The sequence below is a fragment of the Phyllostomus hastatus genome, unplaced genomic scaffold, assembly GCF_019186645.2.
Source record: "Phyllostomus hastatus isolate PE091 unplaced genomic scaffold, TTU_PhHast_1.1 phas_scaffold_114, whole genome shotgun sequence".
Taxonomy (NCBI): Eukaryota; Metazoa; Chordata; class Mammalia; order Chiroptera; family Phyllostomidae; genus Phyllostomus; species Phyllostomus hastatus.
In genome coordinates this window covers 501,249-515,024 of record NW_025334006.1, presented here as the reverse complement: position 1 = coordinate 515,024, position 13,776 = coordinate 501,249, and the positions used below count along the sequence as shown (strand labels likewise).

Below are 13,776 nucleotides of genomic sequence, written 5' to 3'. Positions count from 1 at the left end.
GGTGAGCCACGTACCGAACCTGGTTCTCCAGGAAGTGCATGTACCGGTAAAGCAGCGTGTAGGACGGAGACAGGATGCCCACAGACTTCATGCGCGCCCCACGCTCCAGCTCGCTCTCCACGGGCATGTTGGCGAAGCAGGCCAGGCCGAAGAAGGGCCCCTTCCGGAAATAGCTTCGAAATCAGAGACAGAGAACCTGGGTTGCTTTGTTTTTCCGTTGGAGATGCAGCCCCCAAGAAAAGAAATAACTGTGTCCAGGGCTCTATGTGAGAGCGCTTGGCCTAAAACACATACATTCCTAGAACCTCAGGGGGACAATTAGCCTAAGTTGCTCAGCCTCATGACCGAGACATCCAAGGCTCGCATGGATTATGGAGCTCGCCAAGGGCCGTCCAGCTGGAGCCAGGCCTGATCTCTGGCAAGCCTGCTGCTCCGGGCCCTCTCTCCGCTCCTGCCTAACAACGGATGACCGGGCGCACAGGTCCTCCGCGGGCCTGTCTGGAACCAGCATTCCGCCTCATCAGCATAAACCGTGTTGACCCTTTCCTCACTTCCTGGGGCTCTGATGCCTTCAAGGCAGCACGTGACCAGGGCCACAGAGTTTCCTTCCCCTTTCTCACACTGGCTGGTCGGGGTTCCAGCCCACCGAGGAGATTAAAGCCGCTTCATCACCTGTATGCTCTTCGCTCCTCCCAAGAGTCTTGATTACACTGGACTACCAACTGGCCTTACTGAAAGCTGGACTTCCCAGTTTTAGCACATAAACAGCTGGAGCTAACTGAAACTAAACCAAAACACCATGCTTTCATTGAAGCCAAAGCTCGTGGGAGGTCCAGTCATTTCTTAGAAAGGGAAAGAAGTTCTGTGGTAGTTCTTCGCTGTTTTGGGTCATGAAATCCATTGAGAACCTAATGAAAAGTAGGGACCTTCTTGCTAGAAAAACGATGTAAACACAAAACTATATATGTATTTTTTTTCCCAGGGCATTTACACACACCTCCTGCAGACCCCCAATAAGAAGCCTTATGCTCTGGGGAAAGTAAAGGGTGGGGAGGAAATGCTACAGAGGAGACTCACATCCACAAGGACTTACATGAAATCAGACTGGATTTTATGGGACCCGCTGGCCATAGACTTGAACTCCACGCCCTCGAGGTCAATGTCTTGAGGTAAACACCATTCCACCATGTTTCCTGTGGGGGAAGGGAGAACATGGGTTACAAAAACAGCAGCATGCAGAGAACGAGGCTGCGTGCAGGGAGCAGCACACACGGCTTCCCGGGAAGTGCATCGATGACTTGTGGAACTTCGATCCACCTCCACGCTGCACTGTGTGCGCACAGAAAAACATGGTACGACGTGCCGTCACAACAGCACAGTTCAGGGAATCTCCCCGGTGTGCACATGCCTGCGTAGCCAGCACCCAGACCAAGATGCGGGCATTGTCTGCACAGCGGTAGCCTCTCGAGTCCCCGCCGGGTCACCAACCCTCTCCCAAGGTGACGATGGTCCTGACCTCTAACGCCATACATTAGCTTGGCTGCTCTTAACATTCTAGAAATGTGGTCACAGCTTGCATTCTTCCACGTCTGTTTCTTTTCGCTCAATATATTTTTTGCAGGATTCATCCATGTTGGTGCCTGGAGCAATAGTTTGCTCACTGATTACTTCCACCCTATGTATGTCACACTGTTTACTTAGTTGTCGATACTAACTTAGCTTATTTTCAACCGAACGCTATTACAAATGGCACTGCCGTAGGCCATCTGCAGCACACGCGTGGCGAGGCCGTGCTCCATTGCTCAGAGCTCCCTTCGCTGCAGTTTCCCGCTGAGACTGGGAAGGCAGAAGTGAAGCAGCGCCACGCTGTGTGTTTACGTCTGGTCGGCGTGGCAGGAGCACCAGGCAGCTCACACCATGGGGGGGCGGCCAGGCCCACCTCCCCCTGGGTCCTCTTTCAGCTTTTCTGGCTCCTGAGCCAGGAGTGTGTTGGGTTCCATAGCAATCTGGGCATCAGCTTCATCAGGACACCCGCGTCGTTCAACTGGAGGCAGTGACGGACTGACCCAGGTTCCCCTCCCACCTCATCAGTTCCAGTGTGGTGCTCTCTCTCTCTCTCCCTGATTTTACTGCCTTCCGTGACTGCTCAGCCAGGACATGCCGAGCTCCATCACCAGACACAAAGACCACAGCCTCACACGGAGTCTGCCCAGCTGCCACCCTGTGCAACACCGAGTCCCTGGTTCCGCCTCCCGGCTTGCGCCTTGGCCAACTCTACCTGCACAGGTTTCTGTGGCCTGCACCACGAGATGGGCTGCTGTAAAAACATGTAAGTCACTGCAAACTAGAGAATGCCTACAACTCCCAAAGGAGTGTTTTCCAAAGTTAGGTTAACAAGGATTCTGCAAAACATAAAACACACATTTGTAAAAAAGGGATTTTAGCCAAACAACCTTTGTTTAAGCTATATAAAGATGGACACATTACTGCACTGCAAGACTTCTCAGGGCCTTTATATGTTGCTCCGTGCTGTGAAATTATGAAATGAATATAGTGTTGGAAGTTTCTGCAATTTTTTGGCCAATAATCCTATTTTTAAGGGGCATCTAGCCCTGGCTGGTATGGTTCAGTGTATTGAGTGCCAGCCTGAGAACCAAAGGGTCTCTGGTTCGATTCCCAGTCAGGGCACATGCCTGGGTCGTGGGCCAGGTCCCTGGTCGGGGGTGCACGAGAGGCAGCCACACAGTGATGTTTCTTTCCCTCTCTTTCTCCTTACCTTCTCCTCTAAAAATAAATTTTAAAAAATCTTTAAAAGAGGTGGGCATCTAAGGCATATTTCTATAGAAGGCATTTTTTTAAAAAGAAACGCTAGTATTCAAGGGGCTATAAGTTGACCCTCAGTATCCAGTCCTCCTTTCTTACAGGGAGCGGAACCAAATGACAAGCACGTTTCTCAGTACCTTCTTCGCTCAGAGGTATGGCTATGTGAGCAAATTCTAGCCAATGAGCTGTGGACAAAAGTGAGGTGGGTCGTTTCCAAAATGTGCCTTCCCATGAAGGAGAATGCCGTCCCTTCCTCCGTCCTGCTGCCTGGAACGTGGAGGTGGTGACCAGCCATCCTGAATCACGCAGGGGAGGGCTCCCCCTGCACATCGTGGAGGGGACAAAGGAGCAAGAGCCACTGCGAGTCCAGGTCCCTGGGTGACCTCGTGGATCGGAGCCCGCATGCCAGCCCTGCGCCAGCGATCTCCTGGCTGATGATACATGACAAAGAAGAACCTATCTTAAGCCACTGTTAATTTGCGTCTCTGGTATTCAGGGTTGAACCCATAACACAGAGGTCATAATGCAGCTGACCTATGGAATTGAGTCCCCATTCCTCAGCTGGTTCCCAAAGCCTTCCTCCTGGTTCCTCGGTGCCTGGCCACTCCTTAACGTACAGAAACAGGAAGAGTCGGATGGACCGAACAGCCTCCTATTCATTCCACTCTTCACATCTAGGTAGACGCCAGCCCCTCTGGGTGGGGAAGGAAGGCCCGTCAGGCTGACGGACTATGGGATGGAGCCCAGGCTCTGGAACACCACTCGGGGCAGAGTTCTCGAGCCCCCAGGGAGTGCCGCTCTGACGACACGCCCCTGGAGTGCGAGGGAAGTGGGAAAAGCAGCCCTGGCCCCCATCCCAGCCTGCTGTCTCCACCGCACTGGCCCTCTGTCTCCCCGGAGACGGACCCTCTTCAAGGCAGGGATTCTGCTTATTCCTCTCCACATCCAAACACAGCCCAGCGATTGTCACAAGACAGGCATTAAAAACTAAAGAAAACCGAAAAAAAAAAAAACAAACCCTCAGCTTTATTGATGATAGGCATGTTGTTTAAAAGTTAACTGATGGCTTAATGTTAATTTCCCTAGAGGCAATATACGTGTGGATACACCGGTGAGTGTCCTTCTGCGTAGGGCGCTGATGCACCAGTGTTAGAAGTAAAGGATCCTCATGTCTGCTTTTACTTTCAAACCGCTCAGGGGGAAGAAAGGACATCTATGTCTGTGTGTGGTCAGTTCTGATGTGCTGTTTACCGAATTGTGTCAACACAACAGATATTTTAGGGAAGAATGTGAGCAGGGGAAAGTTCACATTTGCTTATGCTATAGATTCAAGGCAATTTCCATAAAAACCTCAGCAAGTTACTTTGTGGGTATTGACAAATTAATTCTAAAGTTTATATGAAAAGGCAAGAGGCCCAAAATAGCCAAGATTACATTGGATTGACCAAAAAATCCATTTAGTTTTTTCCATAAAAGACACATTTTTCATTTCCACCAATAACTTTATTGATTTGGATATTTTGAGTACATTGGCTTTTAGTGGGTAGAGGCCAGGGGTGCTGCTAAATGCCTTCTAATGCATAAGACAGCCCCACCGCAAAGAATTATTTGGCCAGAATGTCAACAGGACCAAGAAACGTCATGAACCACTTTTGACACATTTGATCAGTCACAGCACCTTCTCTATACACAGCACAAATCTTTTTTGCATTTCAGTCATGTTTTTACCTTTCTTTAAATAATAAAGCATAATAAACAGAAAATGTGTATTTTCTTCCATCTTCAATATTAAAATGGCTACAAAAAATCACCAATTTTGATGTATTTTTAAATGCATGCTGATATGACAGCTGTTACAATACAATCTGACAAAATTGTCTCGAATGAAGTTAAAGACAACAAAGCACTACTAGAGGCACTGTATGGAAAAAACTAAATGAACTTTTTGGCTAGCCCAATATTTAAGAAAAACAGTGAGAGGACTAATAGTATTCAGTTCTAGGACTTACTACAAAACCACGGTAATCAAGAGTGTGGAACACAAGGGAAACCAAAGAAAAAAAATAGAAGACTGCACCAAACTAAAGTTTCTGCACAAAGAACTCAAGCAAATCAACACCAAGAACCCTCCAAACAATCCAATTTAAGAAATGGGCAGAGGACATGAGCCCACACCTCTCCAAAGAGGACGCACAGATGGCCAACAGACATATGAGAGATGCCCAGCATCACCGGTCATCAGACAGATGCAGGATAGAACCATAATGAGATACCACCTCACACCTGTCAGGAAGGCCATCATCTATAAACCAGCAAGCAGCAAGTGCTGGTGAGGATGAGGAGAAGAGGGAACCCTCGTGCACTGTTGGTGGGAATGCAGACTGGTGCAGCCACTGTGGAAAGCAGAATGGAGATACCTCCAAAAACTAAAAATAGAACTGCTCCATGACCCAGCTATTCCACTTCTGGATATTTACCCAAAGAAACCCAAAACACCAATTCAAAGGAATATATGCACCTTTGTGTCCACTGCTGCACTATTTACAATGGCCAAGATATGAAAGCAACCCAAGTGTCCATTAATCGATGAGTGGATAAAAAAGTGGTGGCACATATATACAATGGAGTATTACTTGGTCATAAAAAAAGAATGAAATCTTACTATTTGTGACACCATGGATGCACCTAGAGGGTATTATGCTAAATGAAATAAGTCAGTTGGAGAAAGACAAATACCATATGATCCCACTTCTATGTGGAACCTTAAGAACAGAATAAACAAACTAAAAAAAAAAAGTGAAGCAGACTCATAGACACAGAGAACAGACTGACGATTGCCGGCGGGGAGTGGGGTTGAGTACGGGGTGAGAAGGGGGAAGGGATTAACAAGTACAAACAGGTAGTCACAAAATAGTCACAGGGATGTAAGGTACAGCATGGGAGACACAGCCAATGACACTGTGGTGACTGTGTGTGGTGCCAGGTGGGTGCTTGGGACAATGGGGGAGCACTTAGTAGGGCATATGAGTCAGCTGCACACCTGAAACTGGTCCAAAACGGTATTGAACGTGAGTTTCAGCTGAAAAAGAACCCCAGCAGGTCTTGACCGTGCACACGAAAAGCTATTTTTTAAATGTGTTTTCCCTTGTAGTTTATTCCCTTCATTTTCTGACATCATGGAGTGGACGCTTAGCTCATTCTTTTTAAAACGTTTTCTTTTCTAATGTATGTATTTAGCATGTAAATTTTCTTTCATACCCCACCTTGGCTTTCTCTCTCAAATACTGAGCTAGTCCCACAGCGACTGATCCCTGAGGCAGCGATCTGACCACGGGGGACCTCCTGTCGGCTGATCCGTGATTCCGACCACGAGGCCCCCATGCAAGCGCAGAAAGCTGCCCTGAGCTGAACGGGGCTGCACGGAGCACACACGAGCGAAGCCCCCCACACAAGCCGCAGACACCCCCGGTGCCCCCACTCCCTGTGTCTGTCACCCGCCACTCCCCCCGCAGCTCTCCCTCCAGCACCTCCTTCATATGCAAACCTCCGGTCTTTTCTAACGTAAAGTGCCATGTTTTGAGTACTGATGAATTCAACCCTGGATCCTAGGAAACCTGTCGTACCATTTTTTTTTTTTAAATTTGTTTCCCATCATTTTTTTTAATGCATCACTGCCGGTTTTGAGTGATATGTCCCCGCCCCATTTTTTCCCCATAAACCCGTGACTTCTACCGCATTATTTTCACAGCGCAGTGATTCTCAGTCAATCAGAGAGACTCGCGTCGCCATCAACTGAGCCTTTTCCGCCTCCTTCTCTCTCCTGCTCCACGCCCACCCTTTCCTTGGGCCTACGATTCTTAGAAGCTCTCCCTGCACCTTATAGCAGAACACACAGTATGAGGCTGAAGCAAGTGCGGTGAAATGCCAACAAACGAAGACCTAAGGGAACGATATATAGGTTTTTACTGTAGCGTTTTTCCAGCTTTATGGAGGGTTAAAAAAAATCAACAAATTGGGGAACATAATTGAAATAACCGAGACGTGGAAAAACACAAGGTGAGATACAGGTCCCGGTAAAGGGGAAAAGCTATTGAGGCAAAGTGGCATCAGGAGGGGGTGAAGAGGCACCAGGGCTACCGGGCACCCTTCCTCGGAAACACTGCGCTCTCCCCGGGAACTGGAAACCAGCTTGCGCGCGAACCGTGCCAGGGTGTGTCCCACCTTTTGGCGTCTCTGGGCCCCACTGGAAGGGGAGAGGTGGCCTTGGGCCACACAGTGAATGCAATGCAACACGTAATCACACAAAATCTCATAATGTTTTGAGTAAATTCATAATTTTGTGCTGGGCCGCATTCACAGCCACCCTGGGCCGCACACGGCCTGTGGGCTGCAGTTTGGACACCCCCGGCACTGAGGCTGAGAGGGAAGTGATTTCACAAACGCAGCAATCCTTGGGGCGAGTCACCTAGCGCTGGAGAAACTTAGCCTCCCCACCCCTCGCCCCGCCCGCGCAGTCTGCACACCCCGAGCCCTGTGGTTTCCCAAACGTGCTCACCACACTGTGGGCACTCGGCCAGGGACCTGGGGCTGGGACAGATTCGACGGAAGGGCTCACCCAGGGGCAGTCAATCAAAGAGGGACACGTCACCATGGACCATGCCTGTTCCCCCTCGTTCTCTCTCCTTCTGTCTCCACACCCACCCTTTTCTTGGGCTACGACAGGTACCTACAGGCCCTGCCCAGCCTCCAGCTGCAAGGAGACCTTCTGGGGAGGGGTCCCCAGGGGGAACAAAGGAGGCAGCCTGCCCTGTGTACATGCAGTCAGTCACTCAGTAAATATTGGTGGAACATAACCTGGGCTCCTGCAAAGGCAAATATGTTCATGTTTAAAGGAAGTTGGACAAACAGCTTACTGGGTTGGCAGCTCAACTACCCACGGGGAGCCAGACAGCGATGCTGAGAGCCCGGCTGCGGACGTAGCTGCCGCTCCAAGGTCAGCCTGGCAGCTCTGTGTGCGGGCCTCTCGGAGCTGGTGACGTGTTACAAGCTCCTCGGCTCGGCGACACACACTCTGTCCCATCTACGCCCAGGGTTGCCTCTGTCTTCTATTTCTGCTTCACCGTGAAGTGACCGGACCCCCGGGGCACATGCGGAGTTCCTGAGCCACCATTTCTTGGGGAGAACAGGCATTAGCCCCGGCTGCCTGTGCGAAAGCTCATCTCATGTATTTAAAGTAGAAAAGGCCATGTTCTGGAGCCAAGACAGTCTCTTGCTAAGGGGAAATACACGGCTTCCTTCCTCCTCCTCGTTCACGGTCAGGTGTTTCCCAGTCAAGGGTCTCCTCCCGAGGTGAGGTCTCAGGCCGGAAGCAGCGGCTGCCTCCGCTGGAAGTCTGGGTGCGGCTCCCCGGGCCAGCTTTCCCCTCTCCACCGTGGGCCTCCGTTTCCACTGTCCCTGTGCCCTACCCACGCCCTACTTCCAGAGGGGAGGACGAGGAGTACCAGCGTCCTCGAGGTCTCTACACCACAGGGAAGAGACCTCAAGAGATGAGCTGGCTCAGACTCCGGCACCAGAAAAGTAAACAGCCCGTATCACTTGGTTTTGGTCTTGATTCGCCGCAACTATGTAATCTGAAAACCACCTAGGAGGAGGACCTACCCAAAGCCAAGGAAGAAGGAGGCAGCATCAAGAAACTTGAGGCAGGAGGAAATTCAAGTCAGCCCCAGGCCAACCCAGGGCCGACTCCCAGGGCATGCATTTCACATGGAAAACAACCTCCCACTTCCCAGGCCCTGTATCCTTTTACCCTGGGCCGTGTGGTGGGGGCAAGGAGGGCCCGCCCTGGAGACAGGCCGCCCGGGATTGCCACTGGGCTCCGTTCCCTCCTGCTCTGTGACTGGAGACGAGCTGGCAGCCCCGGCCCTCGGTTTTTCTTGTCGTCACAGAGAAGACTGTTGGGATTGAAAGCAAGGTCCTTGAAATGCCCAGCATAGTTCCCGACACACAGTAGGTGCGTAGTCCCTGGTGAGCGCTAGAATGCCCGCCCCTGGTTTACCCTCCATAGACTCTCCAGAGAAGAAGCAGAATTCACGGCGGTGAGCCACACGGGGACTTCCTTCTGAAAACCACGGCAGGTGAGTCACCAGCCGCCTGGGAAAGGTCCTGCCAGCGTGGGATTGATGAGACTGACCGCAATCCTATTTCTCTGCCATCTGATGGAAACGGCGGAGAGAGGACGTGGCCGCGTTCATCCTCCTCAGACCTTCCTGCTGGCTCTCGGAACTGGCCTTCTCCTGGTCTCCGCCCGCCCGCCAGCCACTCTCGGGACTGCTCTTCCTATCTCAACATTATCCTCCCGATTCCCCATTCTCACTCCACGTTGTCACGGCCCCACCCCAGGCTGCAGCCACTCACCGTCTGCACAAGTCAGATGCCCTGGGCGGCATCCAGGTCAGGCCCCAGACACCTCGCCTACCCTCATCCCCGGGCTGCTCCTCCGGCCCCATCGTTGGAAAGGAAACGCTCGCGCGTCATTGGCCGCGCAGAGAGGGTATGCAGATTGAAGTGCGTGGGAGTGATTTGTGTGCACTCATTTGACATAAACATGGGAGCATTCAGGTGCAGCGCATTAAATAGGTGTTTAGGTGTAATTGAGGCACTGGTAGCGACTGAGGGAGGCGCAGAGAGTAATTCATCCTTAATCAGGAGAACAAAAGGGAAAGGAACACCTTAAAAATCTCAGTGGGCTCTCTGCCCCTCCGTCACCCCCACCTCCACGCCCCAGGCCACCCCAATACAAACACACACAGGGCAGGAGTTGCCCCCACACACCCAGAAAGTAACTCTGGGGAAACTGTAGCCACTCAAAGTGGATCTCGTGAACAAACAGCCCAAGGAGAAGGAGTCACAGGTGTCCTGCACTGGGGGTCCGAAGCTTTCTCTGCCTCGGGCGTGCACGCAAGCCCTCAGTCCCGGGGCGAGGCAGCTGTGCCCCTCCACGGGGAGGGGGAGGGGGAGGGCGGATTTCCAAGCGTGACGATACCTTTCCCCTTAACTAAACAGAGGAAAGCGAGGACATTTTACTAGAAACCCACAGAACAAAATAAAAATTTTAAATCGGGGCCCTACAGAGCGGGCTGAACACATGGGAGAGCGGTACCCTCTGGCCGCCACCCTCTCCCGCCAGCTTGCGCCGCGAGCATCTGGGCCTGGTTTCAATAGCAGCTTTGTGGCCCAGATGGCCAGCACCGCCATCCGGGGGACTCCCTGCTGCAGATAAAGGCTGAGTGTGTGGATGTCAGAGTGAGAGAGTGTGTGTGTACATGCACACACACACCCACAAGCCCCCAAGTCCTCAACCATTTGTAGACCCTACACCAACCATCATCTTCCAATCATGAGTCCAGTGGAAAGAACGTCTTCTCAGATTTGTCCCTGCGGATGCCCAACCCAGCCTTCCAAACCTCGTACCTAACGGTATAAAAGAGTTACTCTCTTCTTCTGTATCCAGAAGAGTGACAGCCTCACGTATAAACTGGGTGTAAGTGGTCATCCGGTAACGGTGGGGACCAGGATCAAACGAAACAGCCTTATAGCAAAACGCCTGCCTGCGTGACGTCAGTGTCCGGGAATCATTCGCAATCCCTTCTTTCCACACTGACCGTGGCCTGAAAAACCACGAGGCACGGGGCTGGGGCCTGGCCCACACGAACCCACGCCCCCACGCGGACCGGCTGTGCCGGCCACGGCCCCGGCAGGGCGAGGGCGCCGGCCTGCTTTCATCTGTAGCCGCTGCACCTGTGGCTGACACGGGACTTTCCTCCCTCCTTCCCCTCCCTGCCTGCTTCTGCCAGAGCCACCACTGCTCAGGCAGACCCCCGCCGACGCCCCATTTCGTCTGCTGCTGTCCAGCACTTCCCAGACTGAATCTCACCCTCCCATCAACAGGAAGTCCTCACTTAACCTGGACCCTGCCTCGGGTCTTCCCAACTGAGGCTTCAGAGTGAAAGGGCCTATGACAAAACCAATTTTACCAAAGGCTAATGGACAGAAACAAGAGGTAGGTTCCTACAACCTATTTCTGGTCTCAAAAACATCATCAATTTTCTAAATAAAGGCCCCGAAAAATGCTTCAAATATTAAACATTGAAGGAAATGTTAGCTACACGTGCATTTGAGGAAGAGGAACACAAACAAGTAAAATAACTCTTTTCCAATCTGCTCGTGCCAGTTAAGGGTCGCAGGTGGCTGGAGCCTCTCCTGGCAGCCCAGGGCGCGGGTGGGAACCAACCTGGACAGGACACCTGTCCACTGCAGGGCACACTCGCAACCACACTCGCACCCACACTCACTCAGATGGGGCCATTTAGAAACGCCATTCACCTCGTGCACCCATCCCTGGGATGCAGGGAGTCGGAGCGGGGGGAGGGGGTGGCGAGACTGAAGTCCCAGGAGAAAACCCACACAGGGACAGGGAAAAATGTGACAACTCCACAGACAGCGGCCCTGGTCAGGAATCGATCCTGCCCCCCCCACCCATCAATGTTATCACAAAAGCAGTTGAATGAAACAATGTTATTGGAGGACCTGCTATACTGACCTGTAGGTGATGCGCTAGGGTATAATGAATATTATCAATTACAAAGTATCTGTTTTTGTCTAGCAGGAAGGGTTACTTTGGTCAAAAAAGAACAGCTTTTCAAACGACTGGTGTCCGGGAGGCCTAAGCATATGTGAATCAATGTGTGAATAGCATAAACATTTTTACAAATGGATTAGGAAGCACCAGTACGCACTACATACACGTACAAGAGGCTGGTACTATTTCGTGACACTTCTGCGGGAGTCACGAAAGTATGCACGTGAGGATATGCATCCGATGTCAGATTAATTTCACGGGGTGGGTCGCAGTCAAAACCACGTGAGAGCCACGGGGACGCCGCCAAGGGACAGGCAGAGTCAGAGGCCTGGTCTCCTCCCAGTGCAGGCCACTGCCGAGTCCCGCTGGTGCACACTCCCCGAGCACAGTCACATTACCTCGCGGGCACCCTCCCTGCTGCCCTGTCTGCACCCCCTTCTCAGGGTCCTTACCACGCTTCACCCCACTGCACGGCACCCACCCAACTCTCCACAGTGGGCCCCCGCTCGCCACGGCAGGACCAGGAGGGGAATCCCAGAAAGCAGCAGGTGTGCATCTTGCGCTAACAGGCCCTCCGCAGGCCAGCAACTCCGCGGGAGTTCGTGGACACAAAGGCACACCTGGGCGTTCGTAAACCGCGGAGTCATGACCTCGCCCTCCGCCTCCAAAGGAGATCAGGAAGCAACAAGCAACTCTCGGGTGAGAGGCCCCTCGCGGGCCAGGACTGGCCGAGCGAGGGATCTGTCCCCTCACTTCTGACCCCGTGAGGTCTCTCACCGCGAAAGTGCACGCTTCCTGACCGGGTGGCCCGGGTGAAGGCTGCGTGCCACCATCCTTCCGTTCTCCGGACACCAAGGGCCCACCTGAGCAGGCTTCCCCGATCTTCAGTCCGTCTCCAGCTCAGTCCCCCAATCCCATGCCCCTCCTCCCTCCAAACACCGCCCACATTAATTCCTCAAAATAATGCGATCGGAGAAAGTGACTTTGGCCGCTTAGAAAGTTCCCGAGCAGGGACAGGTGGAGAGCGGGGTGGGTGTGGGGAGGGCGGGAGCGAGCTTCGGACACTCAGTTTCAGGAGCCAACCTGCAGGGCGTTCCTCCTCTTAAAGGTGGGGGGGGGACCTTTCAGCCCAACACGCAAACAAAACAAAAGCCCGTGTGTCCGTGGCCGCAAACAGGACCCTCTGTTACTGGGGAAGCGCAAACACGGCAGTGGGGCCGGGGGCGCCGACCCCGAACCGCTGAGAAGCTGCGCGACGGAAAGCAGAGGGGGTCGGAGGGTGCAGCGAACAAAGCCCCGCGCCCCGCGCCCAGACGCCCGGACCGCACGCACTCGGCCCGCTCGCCCCGCAGGCGCCCGGCGGCGGGGTGGGGGTGCAGGTGTGTGGGCGCGCGCGCCGCGAGCCCCTCCCCCGCCACTCGCCACCCGCGGAGCCCGGTGTGGGGGCGGCGACCCTCTCCCCGCCCCGGTCCCCGAGAGGCTCTCACCCGAGCGGGGATCGAAGGTGACCACGAACACGGCCACCACCTGGTCCTCCTCCACGTCGCCCAGCTCCAGGCGCCCGGGCTGCAGCAGCACCTCGGAGGCACCCAGCTCCTCGGTCTCCCGCCTCCTCCGCGGCTCCGCGGCCACCCGGCCGCCCCCGCCGCCGCCCCAGCCCCGGCCTCCAGCCTGCAGCTCCGGGGCCTGCGGCGGGGAGACGGCGGGGCCCTCGGCCCAGCGCAGCAGCGGCGCCGCGTCGCCTCGCTCCACCATGGCGAAGCGAGGAGGAGCCGCGGGCGGCGAGGGGCGGGCGCCGGGGCGGGCTGCGGAACTCGCCTGGCGGGCCGGCCCCTGGAGCCCCGCGCTCCCGCCGCCCGAGGCCCGCACCTGCCCCGTGCGGCCCCGCCCTGCCCCCGCCGCCCTCCCGCCGGAGACGGAGTCCTCCCAGCGGCCTCCCCCGAACTGCGTGCCTGGTGTGAGAGAGCCTGGATGCCGATGCGCGCTCGGGTGTGGGAAATGCCTGGTGACCTGCCGCACATCCACCTGGATCTGACTACCTGTGCCTGGGTGATGGTGCCGTCTCACCTAGCATTCCGTGGGATAACTATCGCTGTGAATTTTATATGTCACCATTATTTTTTTAAGCCCCCCTGTCACATAGACCATGACAGATGCGCATTACATAACCCTGGGTGCGCGGCCAGACCGCCGCTGTGCTGGGAACTGAAGCACTCACGAGAGGCACGAGAGGGAGCACTGCCTGCCAGGTGCTGCTGGGCTTGGGCTGGGGTCCGGCCCGGAGTGGCATGTCCCCAGCCCCGTCTAGTGAGCCC

General features: G+C 54.1%; 1 protein-coding gene across 1 annotated transcript in view; it reads right to left on the bottom strand.

Annotated features, from left to right (window-relative positions):
• DENND11 (DENN domain containing 11) overlaps positions 1–13,342 on the bottom strand; it is a 35,123-nt gene extending 21,781 nt beyond the window's left edge. Inside the window, 3 exon segments of the mRNA XM_045855597.1 lie at positions 15–173; positions 1,094–1,193; positions 12,949–13,342. Of these exon segments, the coding sequence (XP_045711553.1) occupies positions 15–173; positions 1,094–1,193; positions 12,949–13,216 (527 nt within the window). The 5' untranslated portion in view covers positions 13,217–13,342.
• Positions 13,343–13,776: the final 434 nt, after the last annotated feature.